General features: G+C 39.9%; 3 protein-coding genes across 5 annotated transcripts in view; 2 read left to right on the plus strand and 1 right to left on the minus strand.

Moving 5' to 3' along the window:
* The window catches only part of LOC115223260 (small subunit processome component 20 homolog), an 85,509-nt gene extending 77,094 nt beyond the window's left edge, over positions 1 to 8,415 (plus strand). For 2 of the 3 annotated variants that reach the window (XM_029793762.2, XM_036512303.1), the window contains 9 exons: positions 953 to 1,063; positions 2,458 to 2,607; positions 3,226 to 3,345; positions 4,407 to 4,469; positions 5,104 to 5,235; positions 6,088 to 6,220; positions 6,345 to 6,514; positions 6,967 to 7,038; positions 7,982 to 8,415. In XM_029793762.2, the coding sequence (XP_029649622.2) occupies positions 953 to 1,063; positions 2,458 to 2,607; positions 3,226 to 3,345; positions 4,407 to 4,469; positions 5,104 to 5,235; positions 6,088 to 6,220; positions 6,345 to 6,514; positions 6,967 to 7,038; positions 7,982 to 8,311 (1,281 nt within the window). In that variant the 3' untranslated portion in view covers positions 8,312 to 8,415. The remainder of the gene's footprint in view (positions 1 to 952; positions 1,064 to 2,457; positions 2,608 to 3,225; positions 3,346 to 4,406; positions 4,470 to 5,103; positions 5,236 to 6,087; positions 6,221 to 6,344; positions 6,515 to 6,966; positions 7,039 to 7,981) is intronic. The other variant, XM_036512304.1, reaches the window with a different exon arrangement.
* On the plus strand, positions 8,232 to 12,341 carry LOC115223263 (small subunit processome component 20 homolog). Its single transcript, XM_029793764.2, has 4 exons — positions 8,232 to 8,553; positions 9,215 to 9,341; positions 10,422 to 10,567; positions 12,071 to 12,341. Exons 1-4 carry the CDS (start codon positions 8,380 to 8,382, stop codon positions 12,203 to 12,205), a joined length of 582 nt encoding a protein of 193 aa, XP_029649624.1. The 5' UTR covers positions 8,232 to 8,379; the 3' UTR covers positions 12,206 to 12,341.
* A 743-nt stretch (positions 12,342 to 13,084) lies between these two features.
* LOC115223261 (protein FAM166B-like) overlaps positions 13,085 to 22,058 on the minus strand; it is a 15,199-nt gene continuing 6,225 nt past the window's right edge. Inside the window, exons 2-7 of the mRNA XM_029793763.2 lie at positions 19,049 to 19,124; positions 18,179 to 18,326; positions 17,326 to 17,550; positions 15,118 to 15,283; positions 14,228 to 14,298; positions 13,085 to 13,324 (exon numbers count right to left, since the gene is read on the minus strand). Of these exons, the coding sequence (XP_029649623.1) occupies positions 13,200 to 13,324; positions 14,228 to 14,298; positions 15,118 to 15,283; positions 17,326 to 17,550; positions 18,179 to 18,326; positions 19,049 to 19,124 (811 nt within the window). The 3' untranslated portion in view covers positions 13,085 to 13,199. The remainder of the gene's footprint in view (positions 13,325 to 14,227; positions 14,299 to 15,117; positions 15,284 to 17,325; positions 17,551 to 18,178; positions 18,327 to 19,048; positions 19,125 to 22,058) is intronic.

The following is a 22,058-nucleotide window of genomic DNA, read 5'->3' on the forward strand; positions in this document are numbered from 1 at the left end:
CATAAAATTTTGATTTAACATAAGATTTTATAATTAACATAATTAACATAAGATTTTAATTAGATCACTTTAACCTTTAGTTACCCTATTACTGTTGAAAAACACTGTTTGTTTGAATTAGTTTTGAAATAATAAAGAATTTAGTGAAATAACTGTCTTATTTAAGCTGATGTTTAGAACAATTAACATAAAATTTTGATTTAACATAAGATTTTATAATTAACATAATTAACATAAGATTTTAATTAGATCACTTTAACCCTTTAGTTACCCTATACTGTTGAAAAACACTGTTTGTTTGAATTAGTTTTGAAATAATAAAGAATTTAGTGAAATAACTGTCTTTATTTAAGCTGATGTTAGAACAAATTAACATAAAATTTTGATTTAACATAAGATTTTATAATTAACATAAATTAACATAAGATTTTAATTTAGATCACTTTAACCATTTAGTTACCCTATTACTGTTAAAGTATGCCAACCATGTTTTAGTTAATTTTGAAAATAATTAAGAATTTAGTAAAATATTTTTGTCGCGGCGAGCTGGCAGAACCGTTAGCACGCCGGACAAAATGCTTAGTGGTATTTCGTCCGCCGTCACATTCTGAGTTCAAATTCCGCCGAGGTCAACTTTGCCTCTCATCCTTTCGGGGTCGATAAATTAAGTACCAGTTACGCACTGGGGTCGATGTAATCGACTTAATACCTATGTCTGTCCTTGTTTGTCCTCTCTGTGTTTAGCCCCTTGTGGGTAATAAAGAAATAATTATTTAGCTGGTGTTTGAAACATGAATTAACCTGGGATGTTGAAGGAAGATTTTAATTTTGCTCTCTTTAAAGTATTAAGTTTGTATCATGGAACCAACTACAGTTTTGGACAGTTTGGTATTGAAAATGTTAACGATAAGAAAATATATTTATATCTGTATATATTTATTTATTTTTGCAGGCAATTCTTCACCGTAAAATTGTGAACGACAATATCGTTGAATTGATATCGCATATTGAGAAGTTGGCGTTCACATCTGAGATCCCCTATGTTCAGAAACAATCCCGTGATGTATGTTCAAGCTTTATTATTATTATTATTATTCTCTTTACTCTTTTACTTGTTTCAGTCATTTTGACTGCGGCCATGCTGGAGCACCGCCTTTAATCGAGCAACTCAAGCCCAGGACTTATTCTTTTTGTAAGCCCAGTACTTATTCTATCGGTCTCTTTTGCCGAACCGCTAAGTAACGGGGACATAAACAAACCAGCATCGGTTGTCTAGACACACAAACACACACACGCATATATATATATGTATATATATATATATACGACGGGCTTCTTTTCAGTTTCCGTCTACCAAATCCACTCACAAGGCTTTGGTCGGCCCAAGGCTATAGTAGAAGACACTTGCCCAAGGTGCCATGCAGTGGGACTGAACCCGGAACCATGTGGTTGGTAAACAAGCTACTTACCACACAGCCACCATCATCATCATCATTATTAAGGTTGTGGGCTGGCAGATTTATTAGCATGCTGAATGAAATGCTTAGTGGTATTTCGTCTGCTGCTATGATCTGAGTTTAAATTCCGTCAAGGTTGACTTTGCCTTTCATCTTTTCAGGGTCGATAAATTAAATACCAGTGAAACAGTGGGGTTGATGTATTCTACTAGTTCCTCACCCCCAAATTTCAGGCCTTGTGCCTTTAGTAGAAATTATTATTATTATTATTATTATTATTATTATTATTATTAAGGTGGTGAGCTGGCAGAATCGTTAGCATGCTGGGTGTTTTGTCAGTCACTATGTGCTGAGTTCAAATTCTGCTGTGGTTGACTTTATTTTTCATCCTTTCAGAGGATGATTAAATAAGTACCAGTTATGCATTGGGGTCGATGTAATTGGCTTAATCTCTGCCCCCAAATTTGAGGGCCTTGTGCTTCCAGTACAAAGAATTACTACTACATACACATATACATATATATCATCATCATCGTTTAACATCCGTTTTCCGCGCTAGCACGGGTTGGACGGTTCGACCGGGGTCTGGGAAGCCAGGGGCTGCACCAGGCTCCAGTCTGATCTGGCAGTGCTTCTACAGCTGGATGCCCTTCCTAACGCCAATCACTCCGTGAGTGTAGTGGGTGCTTTTTACGTGCCACCGGCACTGGTGCCAGGGGAGTCTTGCATTGGCCACGATCGGTTGGTGCTTTTAACGTGCCACCAGCACGGAAGCCAGTCAAGGCAGCGCTGGCATGTTCTTGATAATCTTGTGTATGAGTGGTATGATACTGGAGGGGTAGGTGTTCTGTAATAAATGTAAGTGTATATGTGTGTAAAGATGTGAGACATATATGTGGCAGTTATGGTACCCTCTAAAGAATTCCTTGCAATGATATTCTCTGTCTTGTCTTCCTTATGTTGTCCATACATCTCACTTTGTCCTTTTCATCTCTTCCAGGTTATTCTTCGTTTCATTTTTGACTACCCCCTTGGTAAAAAACTCTACGAGCATCTGGAATTGATCTTTCAACAGCTAAACTACACCCAGGAGTCAGGGCGCCAGTCTGCCATCACCCTCCTCACGGCTATCATTCAGAAATATCCCATCGTAAGTAAAGGGAAAAACAACTTTCCTATTTTAGTTGTTTCAGCTGCTTTATATAACAGCTGAACACTCTATACCTGTTGTTCTCTTTACTCTTTTACTTGTTTCAGTCATTTGACTGCGGCCATGCTGGAGCACCGCCTTTAGTCGAGCAAATCGACCCCGGGACTTATTCTTTGTAAGCCCAGTACTTATTCTATCGGTCTCTTTTGCCAAACTGCTAGGTTGTAGGAATGTTGACAGGATAGACTCTGGAGATGCGCAAGGGATGTCTACCATCCAAGTACAGAAACAGTCCCATGAGTAGGCTTCCACTTAGTTTCCACTCACAAGGTACAGGTTGACCTGAGACTTGTCGATGACACACTTGCTCCTGGTTCTGTGCATTGAGCTGGAACCTAAAACCACATGGCTGGTTAACCAACTTCTTAACCGCACAGCCATGCTTTGCTTCACTTGTTTCATGCTCTTGTTTGATGGGGCTGGGGGGGTCATCCCAGGTGACTGCTCCCTCCTTCCTCTCCCTCAGTTATTCCAATAATGGCCCCCTTTCTTGTTCCCTTATAATTTCTTCAGACCAGTTAATAACTGTAAACGCTTTTGTTGTTGTTGTCTTTTCAGGAGAATCTCAACAGAGATGCTAGTCTGTTTTTCTTTCCATTATGTACGTCTTTGGTGAATGATGACTCAGCGAAATGTCGTAAAAGCATTGCAGGAATGCTCAAGACCCTTCTTCAGCGGGTAACAAGTGATTTCCCATTTTGTGTTGTTATTGTTGTTGATTTATCTCCCTTGTTTTACTGAATCACAGCCTCTTGATCATTTCTTCTCTACTGTACTTGATAACCTCATGTCATCACAGTCACTGTAATGTACTTCTTGTCCAGTCACTAATGTACTCACTGGCTTTCTTTGACCATGTCCACTATAATGTACTTGCTGGTGTTACTGTAATATACTCAGTGACCTCCCTTAGCCATGTCCGCTATAACGTACTCAATAACCTCCGTTGACCGTATCCACTAAAATGTACTCACTGACTTCACTAAAATGTACTTAATCTTATGTTAAGATCCAGATGTTACGGTTGATAATACACTGGGCTACCATCCAAGAGACAGCTGGTTCATATCTTACCACAGACACAGGCGGGCTATTCATGGTACTGACAAACCAATCATGAAAGGCCACAGTCCATCTGTCTGTAAATAGGTACCATCACAAAAGTCCAGCTCATTGCTGTAGGACAAAAGGAACTCTGGAGATGTAATGAAGGATTACCAGCTGCTTGCGATGTTGAGTTCATCTTGTGAATTCCATTTTTTCTTTGTCTCTCATATGTTATTTATATGGGATTTGATAAACTAGTCTATAAATTAAAACTGACCCCATAAAAACAAAAAAAATCAGTGACAGTCAGAGTCTGTAACAATGTATATCTTCTTAAAAAATTCAGTAACTTCTAAACTGGCGTTGGGACAGCGTGTCCTTTGTCTATCTCCTTAACTTCTTGGAGATTTTAGGTATAATTATACTAATGTGTCCATCTGTTCTAATTTAATTAAATTCTGTGTCTTTTGTGCAGCTGAAGATTGCTCTACATTTTAAATTGATGTAATGATTGCATTGTTCGATTAAAGGGAGTACTGCATTACCTCTGGATATCATTGTTGCTTATTTTGATTTTATATATATATATATATATATAGTTGAAATTTACACAATATGGATTTAGCAGTCAATATATATATGTACATACATATTCTATTTTATATTGTATTTATTACATTATATTTTCACAGCTGAGTGTAGAGACATGTGATAAGCTATTCACCAATTGTACCAACTGGTTTTCCAATAAGAAGGTAATAATTAACTAAATCATATTTAATTACTGTTTATTAGGTTTTGATGTTCAAATGTTTAATGAAGATGTCTAATTCATCCTTTGAAAATCCACACTCTTACACATACATACACACACTAAATTCAGCACATATAAATATATATGTGTGTGTGTGTGTGTGTAAATATATATATCTATATATCTATCTATATGCCTGTCTATCTGTGTATCTATCTATCTATATATATATAAGAGACCAAAGTGTACATACACCGCTAGCCTATGCTAGCATGGAAAGCGGACGTTAAACAATGATGATGATGATGTTGATGATATAAGAAATACAAAATGGGACAACAAAACATCCAGATAGACAATGCAAAGAAAACACGGACGGGTCATTTGAAGTTTTCTTTCCTCAGTCAAGTACCAGATTATCTTTGCAATTTTGGCTGGTTATACTCGAGATAGCTCCAATCTGGCCAACCCCAAGGAAAAACTAAGCTAAGAGCATTAGATTCCTTGGAAGAAAGCAGCGAATGTATACAAAAACAATAAAAATAATAACAAGACTTCATATTATTGTTTCGTCTCTGATTTCTTTTATCTGTCACCTTTCTATCATTTCTCTCTCTTTTCACCTGTCTATCCAGCTCCAGTTAAAGATGGTGGCTGCCCAGGTGTCTGGACTTTTTGCAGAGACAGAAAAAATGGACTTCAAGAAGAGGCTACCTGTGTTTTTACCTCTCCTCACAAAACATACAAGTAAAGATGGTTTTACCAATGTAAGTATCTCTCTATCTGTCGATCAATCTATCTATCTATCTATCTGTGTATCTTTGTTTTATGTCTACTTTTCTGTGCCATGCTTCCATGAATTTGACAGAATAACACTTACTGACCAAAGATAACAAGCAAATCTGTGCCATTGAGCAGGATATTTGCTATAACGATATTTCTGCTTCAGCACTGAATCTGTCTGAAGTGTAATGGAAAATAGGTCTGTTTGAAAGCATTGATGTCCAAGTCACAAAAGCAAAGTTTAAAGGCAATAGTTGACATTTCCTTTGATTTCTAGACAGAAGCAAATAGGAAATAAAAACTTTGTTACCCACTGTAATACTCTTTTATTTGTTTCAGTCATTTGACTGTGGCCATGCTGGAGCACCGCCTTTAATCGAGCAACTCGACCCCGGGACTTATTCTTTTTGTAAGCCCAGTACTTATTCTATCGGTCTCTTTTTGCCGAACCGCTAGGTAACGGGAGCATAAACACACCAGCATCGGTTGTCAAGCAATGCTAGGGGGACAAACACAGGCACACAAGCACAGACACGCATATATATATACAACGGGCTTCTTTTCAGTTTCCGTCTACCAAATCCACTCACAAGGCTTTGGTCGGCCCGAGGCTATAGTAGAAGACACTTGCCCATGGTGCCACGCAGTGGGACTGAACCCGGAACCATGTAGTTGGTAAACAAGCTACTTACCACACAGCCACTCCTGCGCCTATATATTTATATGTATATATTTACATATATATTTATCATCAGTCCTCTCTCTCTCATTTTAATTTTAAACTGAAGAATTAAAATAGACATTTTTTGTTTAATTGCTTCCTTCACTTTTTGCAGACAAGTTTGACTTCTGTGGAACACGACCAAGATCGCTTGTTATACAACAGCTTAAACACCTTCTTGAAAATAGTGAGGTGCTGTGATGTCTTACAAGACAAGAAATTCATCAAAGAGACCAATTCCATCTGGGGTAACATTAACTTTTCTACCTGATCTACCATTCCCTCCCTCTTTCCCCTTCTACCTCTCTCCTCCCACTCCTCCTCTGTATTTCTAATCAGCCTCTCTCTCTCTCTCTCTTTCTCTCTCTGCAGGTAATGTGCTGGAGTTGATGCTGTACCCCCATATGTGGGTCCAACTGGTATCGGCCCAGCTCTTGGGTTTGCTCTTCAGTGTCTGGGCCCCACAAAAGTTGGCATCTTCCATCTTTAATGGGGAACAACCGCCAAACACTCCCTATCTGCTCATTGAAGGACAGAAAAAGGTAAGACACACATTTTGGTGGTGGTGGTGGTGTTGATAGTGATGTTGGTGGTGACAGTGGTGCTGTTGTTGTTGGTGGTGGTGATGTCATAGGGTGTTTCTATGAATGTGGTGGTTGTGGTATTTAGCTTGGTTTCTACAGCTGGAGGCCCTCCTAATGTCAACCACTTTACAGAGTGCACTGGGTGCGTGTGAGAGGCCTGATCTGGCCTGTTTGAGCATAAGACAAGTAGAATATTTGGGCCAGATGTGGCCAGTTTAAACGCTAAAGGTTCAGTTACACTTGAAACTCATCAAGTAAAAACAGTTTTATTGCAAGGGGTGGGGGTTCAATTAATGATGTATGCATGCCAATGTGTGTGCGTTTGTGTTTTTGCATGTGCGTGCGTGTGTGTGTGTGTACCTTCTACAGTGTACATACGATGTTGATTATTTGGCTGTTCTATGTTGCAGGTTCACACCCTTGTATTAAACAGTATTGGTCAGTTACAGACAACATTGTTACAGAAACAACAAGCTGAACAGGTAAACAAATCCTCTCTCTTCTTCTCACTCTCTCTCTCTCTCTCTCTCTCTCTCTCTCTCTCTCTCTCTCTTACAGACTTTCTTTTTTAAAGTGATCAGAATTAAACCTTACCTTTAAAATTTCATGCTAATTTCTATCCCAGCTAATTAACGACTAAGTTGTTTTAGTATATTTTTCATTATTTTCAAAGTGAATTGAGAGGAAATCTGCATTTCAACAGGACCACAGTAACAAAAAGGGTTGGGCTGATGTTTAGGGCATAACATGAAATTTTGATGCAAGATTTAAATTTAAATCACTTTAAAATTACCATATTTCTCTTGTAATACTCTTGTGGTGGAATCCTTGTCTCTTTCACTCATTCTCTTTCTCTCTCTCTCTCTCTCTCTCTTACTTCTCTTTCACTTATTTTTTTCACTCCTTCCCTGTCTCTTTTACTCATTCTCTCTCTCTCTCTCATTTCTCTTTTACTTATTCTCTCACTCATTCCCTGTCTCTTTCATTCATTGTCTCTCTCTCTCTCTCTCTCTCTTGCTTCTCTTCCACTTATTCTCTCACTCATTCCATGTCTCTTTCATTCATTCTCTCTCTCTCTTGCTTCTCTTCCACTTATTCTTTCACTCATTCTCTCTCTCTCATTTCTCTTTCATTCATTCTCTCTCTCTCTTGCTTCTCTTCCACTTATTCTTTCACTCATTCTCTCTCTCTCATTTCTCTTTCATTCATTCTCTCTCTCTCTTGCTTCTCTTCCACTTATTCTTTCATTCATTCTCTCTCTCGTTTTTCTTTCACTTATTCTTTCACTCATTCTCTCTCTCTCTTTCTCTCTCTTTCTCTCTCTCTCTCTCTTTCTCTCTCTCTCTTTCTCTCATTTCTCTTTCACTTATTCTCTCACTCATTCCCTGTCTCTGTTACTCATTCTCTCTCTCTTTCTCTCTCCAGGCTGTGAAGAACTTGGTTTTCCTTACCAAAGTCATCAAACACTTGAACATCCTGCAGGGAATATTGAAGGTGAAGGTCAGTGAGGCTGAGGGTGAGTCAGAGGTGAAGGCAGAGGAGACATTGAAAGAAGTAGGAATAAAGACAGTGACAGAGGAGGAGGTGAAGGAGAGCATGGATGTTGAAGAAGGGAAGATGACGATGATGATGATGATGATGAAGTTGATGAGCTGCAGGAGGAGGAAGAGAAAGAAGAGACAGAGGAAGAGGAGGATGAAGAGACAGAGGGAGAGGAGGAAGAAGAAGAAGAGGAGGATGAGGAAGAGGAAGTAGAAAAAGGAGAGGCAATAGCAGATGAGGATATTGGTGAACCTGTCGGAGTGGAAGGAAAGGAGGAAGAAATGGATGTAGAAGAAGAGGAGGATGAGGATGAGGAGGAAGAAGACGGAGAAAAAGAGGGTGAGAAGGAAGATGAAGGTCCCGGAGAGTACAGGGTGTCTCTACCCTGGGTCACACGTAAAATGATCCATGAGGCTCATTACGAAAACATTCACAACCCAAGAAGTGTATTGAAGGTGAGATGGTGTATGATTTTGCCTTATTCTTTTGCACACACACACACACATACATATATATATATATATACACACACACTCATACACACACATATATTTTTTATTTTTTGGTCTTTTACTTGTTTCAGTTATTAGACTGGCCATGCTGGGGCACCACTCTAAAGAATTTTAATTGAACAAATCGACATTAGTACTTACTTATTTTCTTCTTTTTTTTTAAACCTTGTATTTATTCCGTCATTCTCTCTTACTGAACTGCTAAGTGACGGGGAAGTAAACACACCAGCATCGGTTGTCAAGCGATGTTGGGGGAACAAACACAGACACACAAACATATACATATATATACGACGGGCTTCTTTCAGTTTCCATCTACAAAATTCACTCACAAGGCTTTGATTGGCCCGACATTATAGTAGAAGAAAGACACTTGCCCAAGGTGCCATGCAGTGTGACTGAACCCGGAACCATGTGATTGGGAAGCAAGCTTCTTACCACACAGCCACACCTGTGTGTGTGTGTGTCTATATGTATATATATATCTATGAGGTCGAAACCAGAAATCGTTATTTAAATTCATCACTATATTATTGTTGTTGTTGTTGTTATTATCATCAAGGTAGTGAGGTGTTGTAATCTTAATGTCTCTTCCTCGTTATAGCGATCGTATGTCTTTAAATGGTTTGCCGCTGTTGCCATTGATCTTGGACCGGAACTCCTTGCAGACATCATACACATTGCTCTCCCTGCTCTCCATCGAGAACTCAATAACACCAGAAGAATGCCAGGTTGGTGCCTCTTCACCATTCTTACCTTATTTACCTTTTCTATTCCTACATCTTTCCTCTTCTTTCCTTCCTTCCTTTCTCCTTTCTTTCCTTCCTGATATTCTACCTGCTGAGCCATTGTTAGCATGCTGGACGAAATGTTTAGCAGTATTTCATCTAAAGGCGGCGAGATGGCAGAAACGTTAGCAAGCCAGGCGAAATGCCTAGCGGTATTTCGTCTGCCGTTGCATTCACATTTCAAATTCCGCCGAGGTCGATTTTGCTTTTCATCCTTTCAGGGTCGATTAAATAAGTACCAGTTACGCACTGGGGTCGATACAATCGACTTAATCCGTTTGTCTGTCCTTGTTTGTCCTCTCTGTGTTTAGCCCCCTGTGGGTAGTAAAGAAATAAGTATTTCGTCTGCCGCTACGTTCTGAGCTCAAATTCCGCCGAGGTCGACTTTGCCTTTAAGTCTTTCGGGGTCGATTAAATAAGTACCAGTTACGCACTGGGGTCGATACAATCGACTTTTGTGATATCTGTGTTTAGCCCCTTATGGGTAGTAAAGAAATAGGTATTTCGTCTGCCGCTACGTTCTGAGCTCAAATTCCGCCGAGGTCGACTTTGCCTTTAAGTCTTTCGGGGTCGATTAAATAAGTACCAGTTACGCACTGGGGTCGATACAATCGACTTTTGTGATATCTGTGTTTAGCCCCTTATGGGTAGTAAAGAAATAGGTATTTCGTCTGCCGCTACGTTCTGAGCTCAAATTCCGCCGAGGTCGACTTTGCCTTTAAGTCTTTCGGGGTCGATTAAATAAGTACCAGTTACGCACTGGGGTCGATACAATCGACTTTTGTGATATCTGTGCTTAGCCCCTTATGGGTAGTAAAGAAATAGGTATTTCGTCTGCCGCTACGTTGTGAGTTCAAATTCCACCAAGGTTGACTTTGCCTTTCATCCTTCCGGGGTTGATAAATTGAGTACCAGTGAAGTACATGGATCGATGTAATTGACTATGCCCCTCCCCCAAAATTACTGCCCTTGTGGCAAAATTTGAAGCCATTATTATTATTATCATTATTATTATTATTTCAGATCCAAAGTTAAAAGCACTGACCCAAGAAGTGTTGGAACTGTTAAAGAAAACAGTTGGCACCACCGTCTTCTCAGAGAAGTTTGCTCAAGCACAGAAAATACGGATGGAGCGAATTTCCTCCCGTAAACAGAAGAGAGCAGTTGAGGTGAGTTATTCCACTATTTTCTGCACTTCACTTCACTTGCTGAGTAACACCGATGAAGGGGGACCAGCAGCATTTATTCACATAACTGGGTTTTATGCTTGCGTAATTAAGTCTGCTGGTCTCATGAAACACATGTACGCCATATAAGACATTAACAAGGACTATGTTTTCTGTGTTACTTTTCAATTTATATGTATATAGGCACAGGTGTGGCTGTGTGATTAAGAAGCTTGTTTCGTAACTACATAGCTCTAAGTTTGGTCCCATTTCGAGGCACCTTGGATAAGTGTCTTCTACTATAGCCCCGAACTGACTGAAGACTTTGGTGCGGGGATCTTGTGGATGGAAACTGAAAGAAGCCTGTTGTGTGTGTTTCTGTCTCCTTCTCTTGACATTGCATGTCGGTTGTAAAAGTACTGTCACTGCCATACAAGCAGTACCATTCATTTTTGATGTTCTGCATCATGTGTGTGTCTGGCCCTAGGACAGTATCACTTTGCTTGCATACAGGTGAGGATTGGTGACAGGAAGGGCATCCAGCTGTAGAAAATCTGCCTCAACAAATTCTGTCCAACCCATGCAAGCATGGAAAAGTCATCATCATCATCATCATCGTTTAACATCCGTTTCCCATGCTGGCATGGGTTGGACAGTTTGATTGGGGACTGGCCAGCCAGGAGGTCGCACCAGGCTCCAATCTGATCTACCAAATGTTTCTACAGCTGGATGCCCTTCCTAATGCCAACCACTCTGAGAGTGGGTGTTTTTTACGTGCCACTGGCATGGGAGTCATTCAGGCAGCACTGGCAACGACCCATGCATGAATGGTGCTTATTGCGTGCTACCAGCACAGGAACCAGTCAGTCGGTGCCACAACTACAATTTCCATTTAATTTTGATTTTGAAAAGTGAGCATTAAAATGATGATGACATAGATATATGTGTGTGTACAATCTAGATCATCATTATCATCATCGTTTAGTGTCCGCTTTCCATGCTGGCATAGGTTAGACAGTTCAACTGGGGTCTGGGAAGCCAGAAGGCTGCACCAGGCCCCGTCTGATCTGGCAATGTTTCTACAGCTGGATGCCCTTCCTAACGCCAACCACTCCATGAGTGTAGTGGGTGCTTTTTACGTGCCAGATGAGGCTGGTAAGCGGCCACGATGGATGGTGATATATATATATATATATATATAATAATCATCATCATCATCATCATTTAACGACCAATTTCCATACTAGCATGAGTCAAAAGACTGTACCAAGCTCTATTGTCTGCTAGTGGCCTGGTTTTGTATGACAGGCTGCCTTTCCTAATGCCAACCACTTTACAGAGTGTAGTGGGTGTTTTTTATATATATATATATATATATGACAAAGGACTAAGATAATTGACAATTTGCTATGCTTATACCATACATACTTAAATATTTGTTTATTTGTTTTTCCGCCAAATGTTTTTACAGTTTAACCATCAATTGTTTGTTTTTAAATAATGCAGGCTGTCACCCGACCAGACATTTCTTACAAGAGGAAACAGAAGCAGAACATTGCCAAAGTTGCTGCCAAAAAGAGAAAAGTGGAGAAGATAAGAACGATGAAAGTTTTGAAAGGAAAATTTTCAAGAAAGAGTTGAGAATGAGAAAATGGAAACAGTCACACCATTATTATTATTATTATTATTATTTTATTTAAAGATGACTCTATTTTTGTAAATACATGTATTAAAGGGGACATGGGGAGGGGGCAGAAATAAAACAATTTCAACCATCCACGGTCTTTTGTGAAGAGTTCTCTTATTTCAAACATATTCCATAGGGTTGCATGTCATTTTATCCTTAATTTGGCTGGGAAGGGCAGGTAGTGTTTATCCATCTGGTGCCCTTAGCAAAAGCAGTTGTATGGTGGACAGAATTGAAAGGGCTGGAAACGGACACCTTCCTCTTTGGCCAAGTCCTCATCAGCTTTTTACCCTAATTCAATTACGTGAGCTTGTCCTATTTCTAAATGTCTGTCCCTGTTTCTGACAGTTTGTTTTATATCTATGAGTTTGTGTATTCTTCTGAGTTTGCCTCTATCTCTGTGGGTTTGTCCTGTTTTTCTGAGTTTATCGCTATTTCTATGGGTTTCTCCTAGTTTTGTAAGTTTGTCCTAATTTTGAAGGTTTGTCCTATCTACATGGGTTTGTCTATATGTTTGTGGGTTTTCTCTAAATCTGTCCCTATTGTTGTGAGTTTTTTCTGTAATATTTTATTCAATGACTGCTGCCATGCTGGGGCACCACCTTGAAGGGTTTGGTTGCTCAAATCAGCAATTTTACTTAATTTAAGTCTGGTACTTAATATGAAGGTGTTCGCTCGCAGAATTGTTAAGCATGTCAGATAAACTGCTTAACAGCATTTTTTCCAAAATTTCACATTCTGAGTTCAAATCCTGCTGAGGCTGACTTTGCCTTTCAGCCTTTTGAGGTTGATAAAAATTAAGTATTAATTGCATACTGGGGTCGATCTAATCGATTGGTTCCCTCCCCCAAAATTTCAGGCCTTGTGCCTATAGTAGAAAGGATTGTTATTATTAATTTGTATAGTTTTGTATTTATTACTCTTTTTTATTATGATTCTCTGTATTTATTAAAAAATGACTGAGAAAGGTCGTATTTGTTGTCCGTGGGGATCAAAGCATATCTTCTGGCGAGAACACACTTCTAAAGAACGGCAGGTGTCACCATAGGTATTCCCATATCGGTATCGCCTTTCTGCAATCAAAAAGAAACAGGATTCTGTGAAACAGCACAAATACACGCACACACATACACACAAAATTTCCATCTAACCCTTTAACTTTAAACTGGACACACCCAGCCCAAATATTCATGCTTTATGTTCAAACCAACCAGATCTGGCCTCTCACACCTACCCTACAATGCCATTCTAAGAATAAAACAATCATCATCATCATTTAAAGTCCGTTGTCCATACTGACATGGGTTTGAAAGTTTGATCAAGGATGACAAGCTGAGGGGCTGCACCAGACTCCAGTCTGATTTGGCATGGTTTCTATGGCTGGATGTCCTTCCTATCCTTGAGATCTCAAAGCTATGAGATAATTCATGATTAATTCTGGAGGCAAAGCAACTAAGCTCCTAGGCCACATGGAGGCAAAGTGGCTGAGTTCCTCTCGAGTGTTTGGGCCTCACAGAGGCGAGGCAGCTGAGTTCCTTTCAAACAGGCCTCATGGAGGTGAGATGATTGAGTTCCTTTTGAGCATTCGGCCTTACAGAGGCAAAGTGGCCAAGCCCCTTTCGAGTGTTGGGCCTCACGGATGCAATGACCAAGACCTTTGGCATTATATGTCGTGCTTGAGAAGACCCATCAAGCTGAGTAAAATGGCAGATACAGGTGTCATACAAATGGCACCCATGCTGGTGGCGCATAAAAGCACCCACTCTTGGAGTGGTTGGCATTAAGAAGGGCATCCAGCTGTAGAAAACCATGCCGAATCAGACTGAATCCTGGTGCAACATGCCAGCCCAGTCAAACTGTTCAGCCCATGCCAGTATGAACAACGAGAAAATGAGATAGTCATGGCAGGAACACTGTTGATAATAGGCCTGGTGGATGAAGGCTGATCTGGGGTTAAAAAAAAACGATTTACTTACGTGGTAGATACCCCGTGTAGTGAGGAATCATACCCTCAATTCTGTATATCCCTGTGTCACTTTTGTTTGATCTGTGAAAGCAATTTAGAAAAAAAGAAACAACAGACCCATAAGAAATGTGAAGATGTTAGACGTGTAACTTATTGTGAACATATTAACATAATTAAATATAATTAATGAGTAGTACCTGCCTTTCAGAGGGCCAGCTTCTCCCATGACTGGGCATGTTTCCATAGAAGACTAGAAATTAGGGATACCACTTGTATGCTGGGGACACTTGTTATGACTATCATATATTGGTATAACTATCACATGACCCAATGAAACAAATCATAACAATTCCTTATATGTCACAAAAATACATCATTCAACCACATCTGCATTGCAACTACTAAGCTCCATCCTTGAGAAGAACCAAGATATATAGAAAACTTGAGAAACCACATAGAAATATAAAACAAAAGTTACAATCTGAAGAATGCTACTGATCTAAAAGTTACTGTTAGTCTTTTTTTCCTTATAAAAATCAATATCAATCACAAAGTTCTACTGAATATTTTCTCAAGTTCTTCCTGCATTCTACCAAACGTCATACCAAAATTCTACACAAGTTCACTGTAACCAAAGTCATTTCAGAGTTATTCTCAGACTCCACCAAAATTCTCCAAAATTGTATCAAAATTTTACATGAGCTCTATGTAACAAACGCTCTCTCCAGCTTCTACTTAAGCTCTGCCAAGTACACACAAACACTTCCCTGTATGCACAGCTCTACCCAGTCTGCCCTAGCATCTCTCACCTCTACAGAGATTCTACCTAACCAAAGGTTAACCTCAGGGTTTCTCTCTTACGACATCACCTCCTATAACCAAATCCCACCTCATACTCACATTCCTAGATTCTGTTCCTTTGGTAATCGACTGCTCCAGAACTGTTTTAATGCAATGGAATTGGAGGAATGGTAGCGACAGCCGAGTCCTGTGTCAGTGGCTTTGATTTTTGGAATGTAACCTGTGTATCCAGGAATGTGGGCCTCTGTCAATGAACGGCGCGAAGCTGCAACAATAACAATATCAAATAATAATAATAATGATTTCTTGAAAATTTACTTTATTTTATTTATAAAAACTTTTAATTATAATAATAATAATCCTTTTTACTTTAGGCGCAAGGCCTGAAATTTTTGGAGAAGGGGTTACTTAATTACATCGACTCCAGTACACAACTGCTACTTATTTTACTGACCCTGAAAAGATGAAAGACAAAGCTGACCTCAGTAGAATTTGAACTCAGAATGTAACGATGTATGAAATACCACTAAACATTTTGTCCAGCACGCTAATGATTCTGCCAGCTTGCCACCTAATAATAATAATAATAATAATAATAATACTTTCTTTATTGGCCACCAGGGCTGAACACAAAACATAGAGGGGACAGTGAAGTTAATAATAATAATAATAATAATAGACCCAGGAAGACCTAGGATGTGGTGGTGAAGCATGACCTTCAAACATTAGGCCTCACCAAGGCAATGACTAGTGACCGAAACCTTTGGAAATATGCTGTGCTTGAGAAGACTCGGCAAGCACAAGTGAGACCATAACCTTGTGGCCTATGCCAGGGGTGTAACCAGTCCACTTATGCGTGCCTTTCGTTCATTGGACCCTAAACTCTGCTTGCGAAGACCTGTTGAGGCAAGTGAAATCGAAATCGATGACTGGCATTCGTACTAGTGGGGGTGCTAAGAGCACCATCTGAGCGTAATCGTTGCCAGAGCAGCTGACTGGCTTCTGTGCCGGTGGCACGTAAAAAGTATCATTATTATTATTATTATTATTATTGAGTGAGAGAGCAGTTCATACCATCAAAGTGACACTGGGGTAAAATATACAAAGCCCAATATACCCATCATGACTACCTGTCTGATAAGGGTACACTAGGCACATGCATCACAACCATATGTGTGCGAAATGGTGATCTCATATCAAGATAAACAGCGCATGACCTTGCAGGTGGGACTCACTTAGAATTTTCTTCAGGTTGAGTAGCCCATCGCGCTCAAAAGGTCCCTGAATAAGGGTTGTTTAAGGATGTTGAACGAACCACCCATGTTTCCGAAGGTGAATTATTCAAACCCAAAAAAATTCCTCTCAACACACGGCTATGATGCTCCCCCACTACTTCTGCCCGTGATCAGAGATGCACGTATTGTCAGCCACTAAGGGACATGCTCAACTGGTTAAGGTCAAACAACTAACAAGCAAATTTGTGGTATTGAGCAGAATATTTACTGTAGCCCATCTTTTATACCAAGACAAAACAATGTACATGATAACACTTCCAATCAGTTAAGATCAGAAGCCACGAGAGCCACTGCCTGGTACTGCATCAGGGCATTTATTATTATTATTATTATTAGGTGGTAAGCTGGCAGAATCATTAGTGTGCAGGACAAAATGTTTAGTGGTCTTCCATAAACTACTTTGTTTGGACTTGTGCCTCAGAAGGGAACTTTCTAGGTGCAATCCCATGGTCATTTGGGGCCAAAGGGCCTCTTTACCCATTACCCTTTTTGCTTTTGGCTGAATAATGTGAATGCTAAAAGGTTAAGATACATAATTAATTTCAAAGTAAGGTTTAATCAAAACCATTGAGAGAAAAATATACATATATCTATATATATATAAAAGTGAGGTTGTGTGCTGCCTGTCTCTTACGATTTAGATTCCTAACTACTCCCACATTTTGCGGTGCAGTTTAACCAAAACCGGGTATCTTATAGTCGTGATTCATATCGAGCCCTTCTGGGTATTAGCACGTGTCTACGATGAGTCTACGATTTAAAAAAAAATTTACCATCAATTTTTCCCATTTTTAATGCATTTTTGGCATATATAAGGGAAGTAACTCTCTAAAATTGTATTATTAAATCTCAGAACGTAAAAAGCTACAGTAACCCCCCGCCCTTTGTAGTTAGCCATATTGAGATGGCTATTATACTTTACATCTCTAAAAATGCTTATATAGTTATTTCCCTTACAAACCCGAGCAATGCCGGGCGATACTGCTAGTAGATATATATAAATGAAACATACCTGCAAAAGTTTCCTTTGAGCGATTACCAAGGAATTCACAAAGTTTATTTTTTAACAATTCTTCTGAAGTAATTGGCGTCAATGGAGATTGAAAACTGGTTTGCTTCTCCAAAAGAGACTTCTTGAGTCTGAATTCTTTTTGTTCAGTTTTGAAATTATTCATGGAAATCTCAGACGCTTTTGGATAAGTATCTCCGTATATAAATGATAATTTTGGTATATACCCTAAAAGTATGAGATAGGGAGATAGATATATTGTAAATTATATATACATATATACAGGCGTAGCTTTGTGGTAAGAAGCTTGCTTCCTAACCATGTGGTTCTGGGTTCAGTCCCTCTGCTTGGCACCTTGGACAAGTGTTTTCTACTATAGCCTTGGAACAACTAAAGCTTTGTAGGTGAATTTGTAGAGAGAAACTGCAAGAAGCCCGTTGTATATGTATATATATATATCAATGTGTGTATGTGTCTTTGTGTCTGTGTTGTAGACCCATCACCACTTCACAACAGGTAATAGTGTGTTTATATCCATGTAACTTAATGGTTCAGCAAAAGAGACTGATAGAATAAGTTCTAGGCTTAAGAAATAAGTCCTGGGATCGACTAAAACCCTTCAAAGTGGTGCTCCAGCATGGCCACAGTCAAATGACTGAAACAAAAGAATTAAAGAGTATATATATATATATATGTGTGTGTATTTATATATATATATGTATATATATATAGATAGATAGATAGATAGACATATATACATGTATATATATGAGTGTAAAGGGAACACAAAAGAGAGATAGAGATAGATAGATAGATAGAGAAAGGGAGAGAGAGAGGAGAATATACAATAGCATACCTGTGTATCCAGTTATGAGTTGAGATTTGACAATGTCTTGAGTGTCCTCCTTCAGGTGTGTCATCTCACGTTGGATAGAAGCGTGAAAGGGTGTCAAGTCCGTACGTGACTTCTTGATACAAGAGTTCCATTGTGACTCTTCAATCTCCTGGAAAGTCATAGACAACAGCGTAAGAAAGGAAAGAGGAATTAGAGAAAAATGGTCATTTAAGTAAACAGTTCTTTATTTTTTCATTCGTTTGTTGAGATGATTGACACCTTGTACACTCTGTCGTGTTTAGGCAATCATAGAGAGAGAGAGAGAGAAATAGAGAAGGAGAGGGGTGCAGAGAGGAGGAGAGAAACCACTTAAAAATATTTTTCAATAAATCTATGACAAAAAAAATAAAATTTGTTTTTTTTTCCTCAAAGTATACTTGTAAAACAGCAGTGCATCTTACATGAAAATGTCTTATATACTGCCAACTGCAATATATATATATATATATATATATATACTTTATAAGTATATTTACACTCTCTAAGATGTTTGGAAAACCTATATGAAATTTAGCTGAAGATTACTTAACATTATATTTGGTGTAGTATTTGCAGCTTTAATAAATTGTTATAGTATGAAACAATTGTACTAAACTACCGATCCATTCTTGTTGCTTATTTTTTGGTTATATATATATATATATATTATATATATATATATATACACACACACACATATATATGTACAGGGTGGCTCAAAAGTAGGGTTACAGTTATCACGTAAGCACTTTGAATTTCTTTTAAAACATTTTATTACATTTAAATAGATAGATAGATAGATATAAATACACACACACACACACACACACACACACCACACACATACTGAACCTTTGCAATTTTATGAGTTGTCTTTCCATATGTATCACCAAATCTGTACTTCAGCTGTGGAATGTAGCCTTTGTAACTGCAAAACAGAAAGAAAAAAATGATGCATCGATTTTTGAAGGGAAGAGAACCCATTTCCTTTGATTTTTAGATTGAAGAAAACAGGAAATAACACTCACTGACCAAAGACAAAAAAAAAAAAATTGTTACACAGTATTATTAATTGAGATGTTAATTATTGTTCTTTTGTTGTTTGTTCCTTCTTGAGCCATGCCTGGCTCATAAGGGCCAGTTTCCCGGTTTCCTTGGTGTATAGGTTCCCCACCTGGACGGGACGCTGGTCCGTCACAGGTGAGTTGCAAGATGCAGGAGGAAAGAGTGAGAGAAAGTTGTGGCGAAAGTGTCAACAGAAGTTCGCTTTTAACTTCACCCGGTCTGAGATTCAAACCGGCAATCTCTTGACCGCAAGTCCTCTGCTCTGACCACTAGGCCATGTGCCTCCACGAGATGTTAATTACTATGGATATCGAAATCGAATTGAACCAGCCAGGATCCCTGGTCTGGTGGTACGTAAAAAGCACTATCCGACTCGTGGCCGATGCCAGCGCGGCCTCGACTGGCTTCCGTGCCGGTAGCACATAAAATACACCAATCCGACCGTGGCCGTCGCCAGCCTCGCCTGGCACCTGTGCAGGTGTCACGTAAAAAGCACCCACTACACTCACGGAGTGGTTGGCGTTAGGAAGGGCATCCAGCTGTAGAAACATTGCCAGATAAGACTGGAGCCTGGTGCAGCTTTCTGGCTTCCTAGATCCCCGGTCGAACCGTCCAACCCATGCTAGCATGGAGAATGGACGTTAAACGATGATGATGATGATGATATTCTTTGATGTTTATAACTCAATTCTCTGTATAGATTTAAAAGAACATCTCAAAGAAAGTATAAATAAAAGCATGTATAAACCCATTTACTTTGCTAATGTTTCCTTATTCATTTCTGGGAAGCTAATTCCTATTCGGGGCAATGAGGACCATTTAGTCATCCTCAGAAGTGACTGATGATTTGCACATTGACTTATTTTAAAGTGAAGAAAGGGTTGTGCACCATTAATCTCACTCTCTTCCTCTTGATCATCCTTAATCCAATTGCAAAACTGGGTCATGACGACTGGCAGTGGAGTTAAATGCATAAGGGGACCAAGATGCCTTTCACTCATGTTACTCTCTGCACTCCACAATGCATTACTGCAGCTGTCTTTCCCTCTTGCTGTTGTCCCCTCCTGTTGTCTTCCCCTCCTCTTGTCTTCCCCTCTGCTTGTCTTCCCCTCCTCTTGTCTTCCCTTCCTGTTGACCTCCCTCCAATTGTCTCCCCCCTCCTGTTGTCGTCCCCTCCTGTTGTTTTCCCCTCCTCTTGTCTTCCCCTCCTCTTGTTTTCCCCTCCAGTTGTCTTCCCCTTCTGCTGTCTTCCCCCTCCTGTTATCATCCCCTCTTGTTATCATCCCCTCTTGTTATCATCCCCTCCTGTTGCCTTTCCCCCCTGTTGTCTTCCCCTTCTGCTGTCTTCCCCCTCCTGTTATCATCCCCTCCTGTTATCATTCCCTCTTGTTATCATCCCCTCCTGTTGCCTTTCCCCCCCCTGTTGTCTTCCCCCTCCTGCAGTCTTCCCCTCCTGCTGTCTACCCCACCTTTGAACCATGAAGGTTTCTTCCACAGAGTCCGCCATATCCCATCTTCACATGCACAGGTAGGCAAGCCCTAATATGTTAATTAACCTAGAGCTGAGACACTAACTGGTGCCACTACCCTGGATCAGAATAGACCCAGGAACATTAGTGTCTTAGAGGTAGGTCCATACTCCTCAAACTTCTAGAAATCCCAAACCTGGGCCCTTCAACTAGATACAGTTTAAAGTCACCCCTAGGATATTAGAAGCTAGTGGAGGCGCAATGGTCCATTGGTTAGGGCAGCGGACTCGCAGTCATAGGATCGCGGTTTCGATTCCCAGACCGGGCGTTGTGAGTGTTTATTGAGCGAAAACACCTAAAGCTCCACGAGTCTCCGGCAGGGGATGGTGGTGATCCCTGTTGTACTCTTTCACCACAACTTTCTCTCACTCTTACTTCCTGTTTCTGTTGTACCTGTATTTCAAAGGGCCGGCCTTGTCACTCTCTGTGTCACGCTGAATATCCCCGAGAACTACGTTAAGGATACACGTGTCTGTGGAGTGCTCAGCCACTTACACGTTAATTTCACGAGCAGGCTGTTCCGTTGATTCGGATCAACCGGAACCCTCGTCGTCGTAACCGACAGAGTGCTTCCACCATTAGAAGCTAATAGAGCGACAGACATAACAAAGTTGTCAGATTATCCAACGTTAAGTCATTTAGACTTAATCTTGCCAGATATTATCTTTATCTTACAGTGAACTTAATTTTGAAGACAGACCAAATACATACAGCTATAACTAACAGTATGTGTTTATTCAGAACTCACTCTGTGTTTAGTTACTTAAGCAATGGTTTAAGATATTATCCATTAATCCAATGCTGTCATGTTAATCGCTTTCTATATACTCGCTTATCTGTACCCATCACAGTAAGTGCACTGTGGCTAAATGGCTAGGAAGCTTGCTTCACAACCACAAGGTCTCAGGTTCTATCCTACCCATCATATTCATCATCATCATGAGCAGCAGCATTTGATGTCCGTTTTCTATGCTGGCATGGGTTGGATGACTTGACAGGAACTGGCAAGACCAGGGGCCACACCAGATTCCATTGTATGTTTTGGCAGGATTTCCATGGCTGGATGCCCTTCCTAATGCCAACCACTTTAAAGAGTGTACAGGGTGCTTTTTACATGACACCAGCTCTGGTGCTTTTTATGTGGCACCTTGGTTTTAGGATTTCAATTCTATTGTGGTGGGCAGATCTTCTTGAGTGCAGCAATGCACCACATATCTTGGTCCCTTGTTGTCCCCTTCGTAAGGCTCAGTGTTTTGAGATCACCCTTC

The sequence above is a fragment of the Octopus sinensis genome, linkage group LG22 (genome assembly GCF_006345805.1).
Source record: "Octopus sinensis linkage group LG22, ASM634580v1, whole genome shotgun sequence".
NCBI lineage: Eukaryota > Metazoa > Mollusca > Cephalopoda > Octopoda > Octopodidae > Octopus > Octopus sinensis.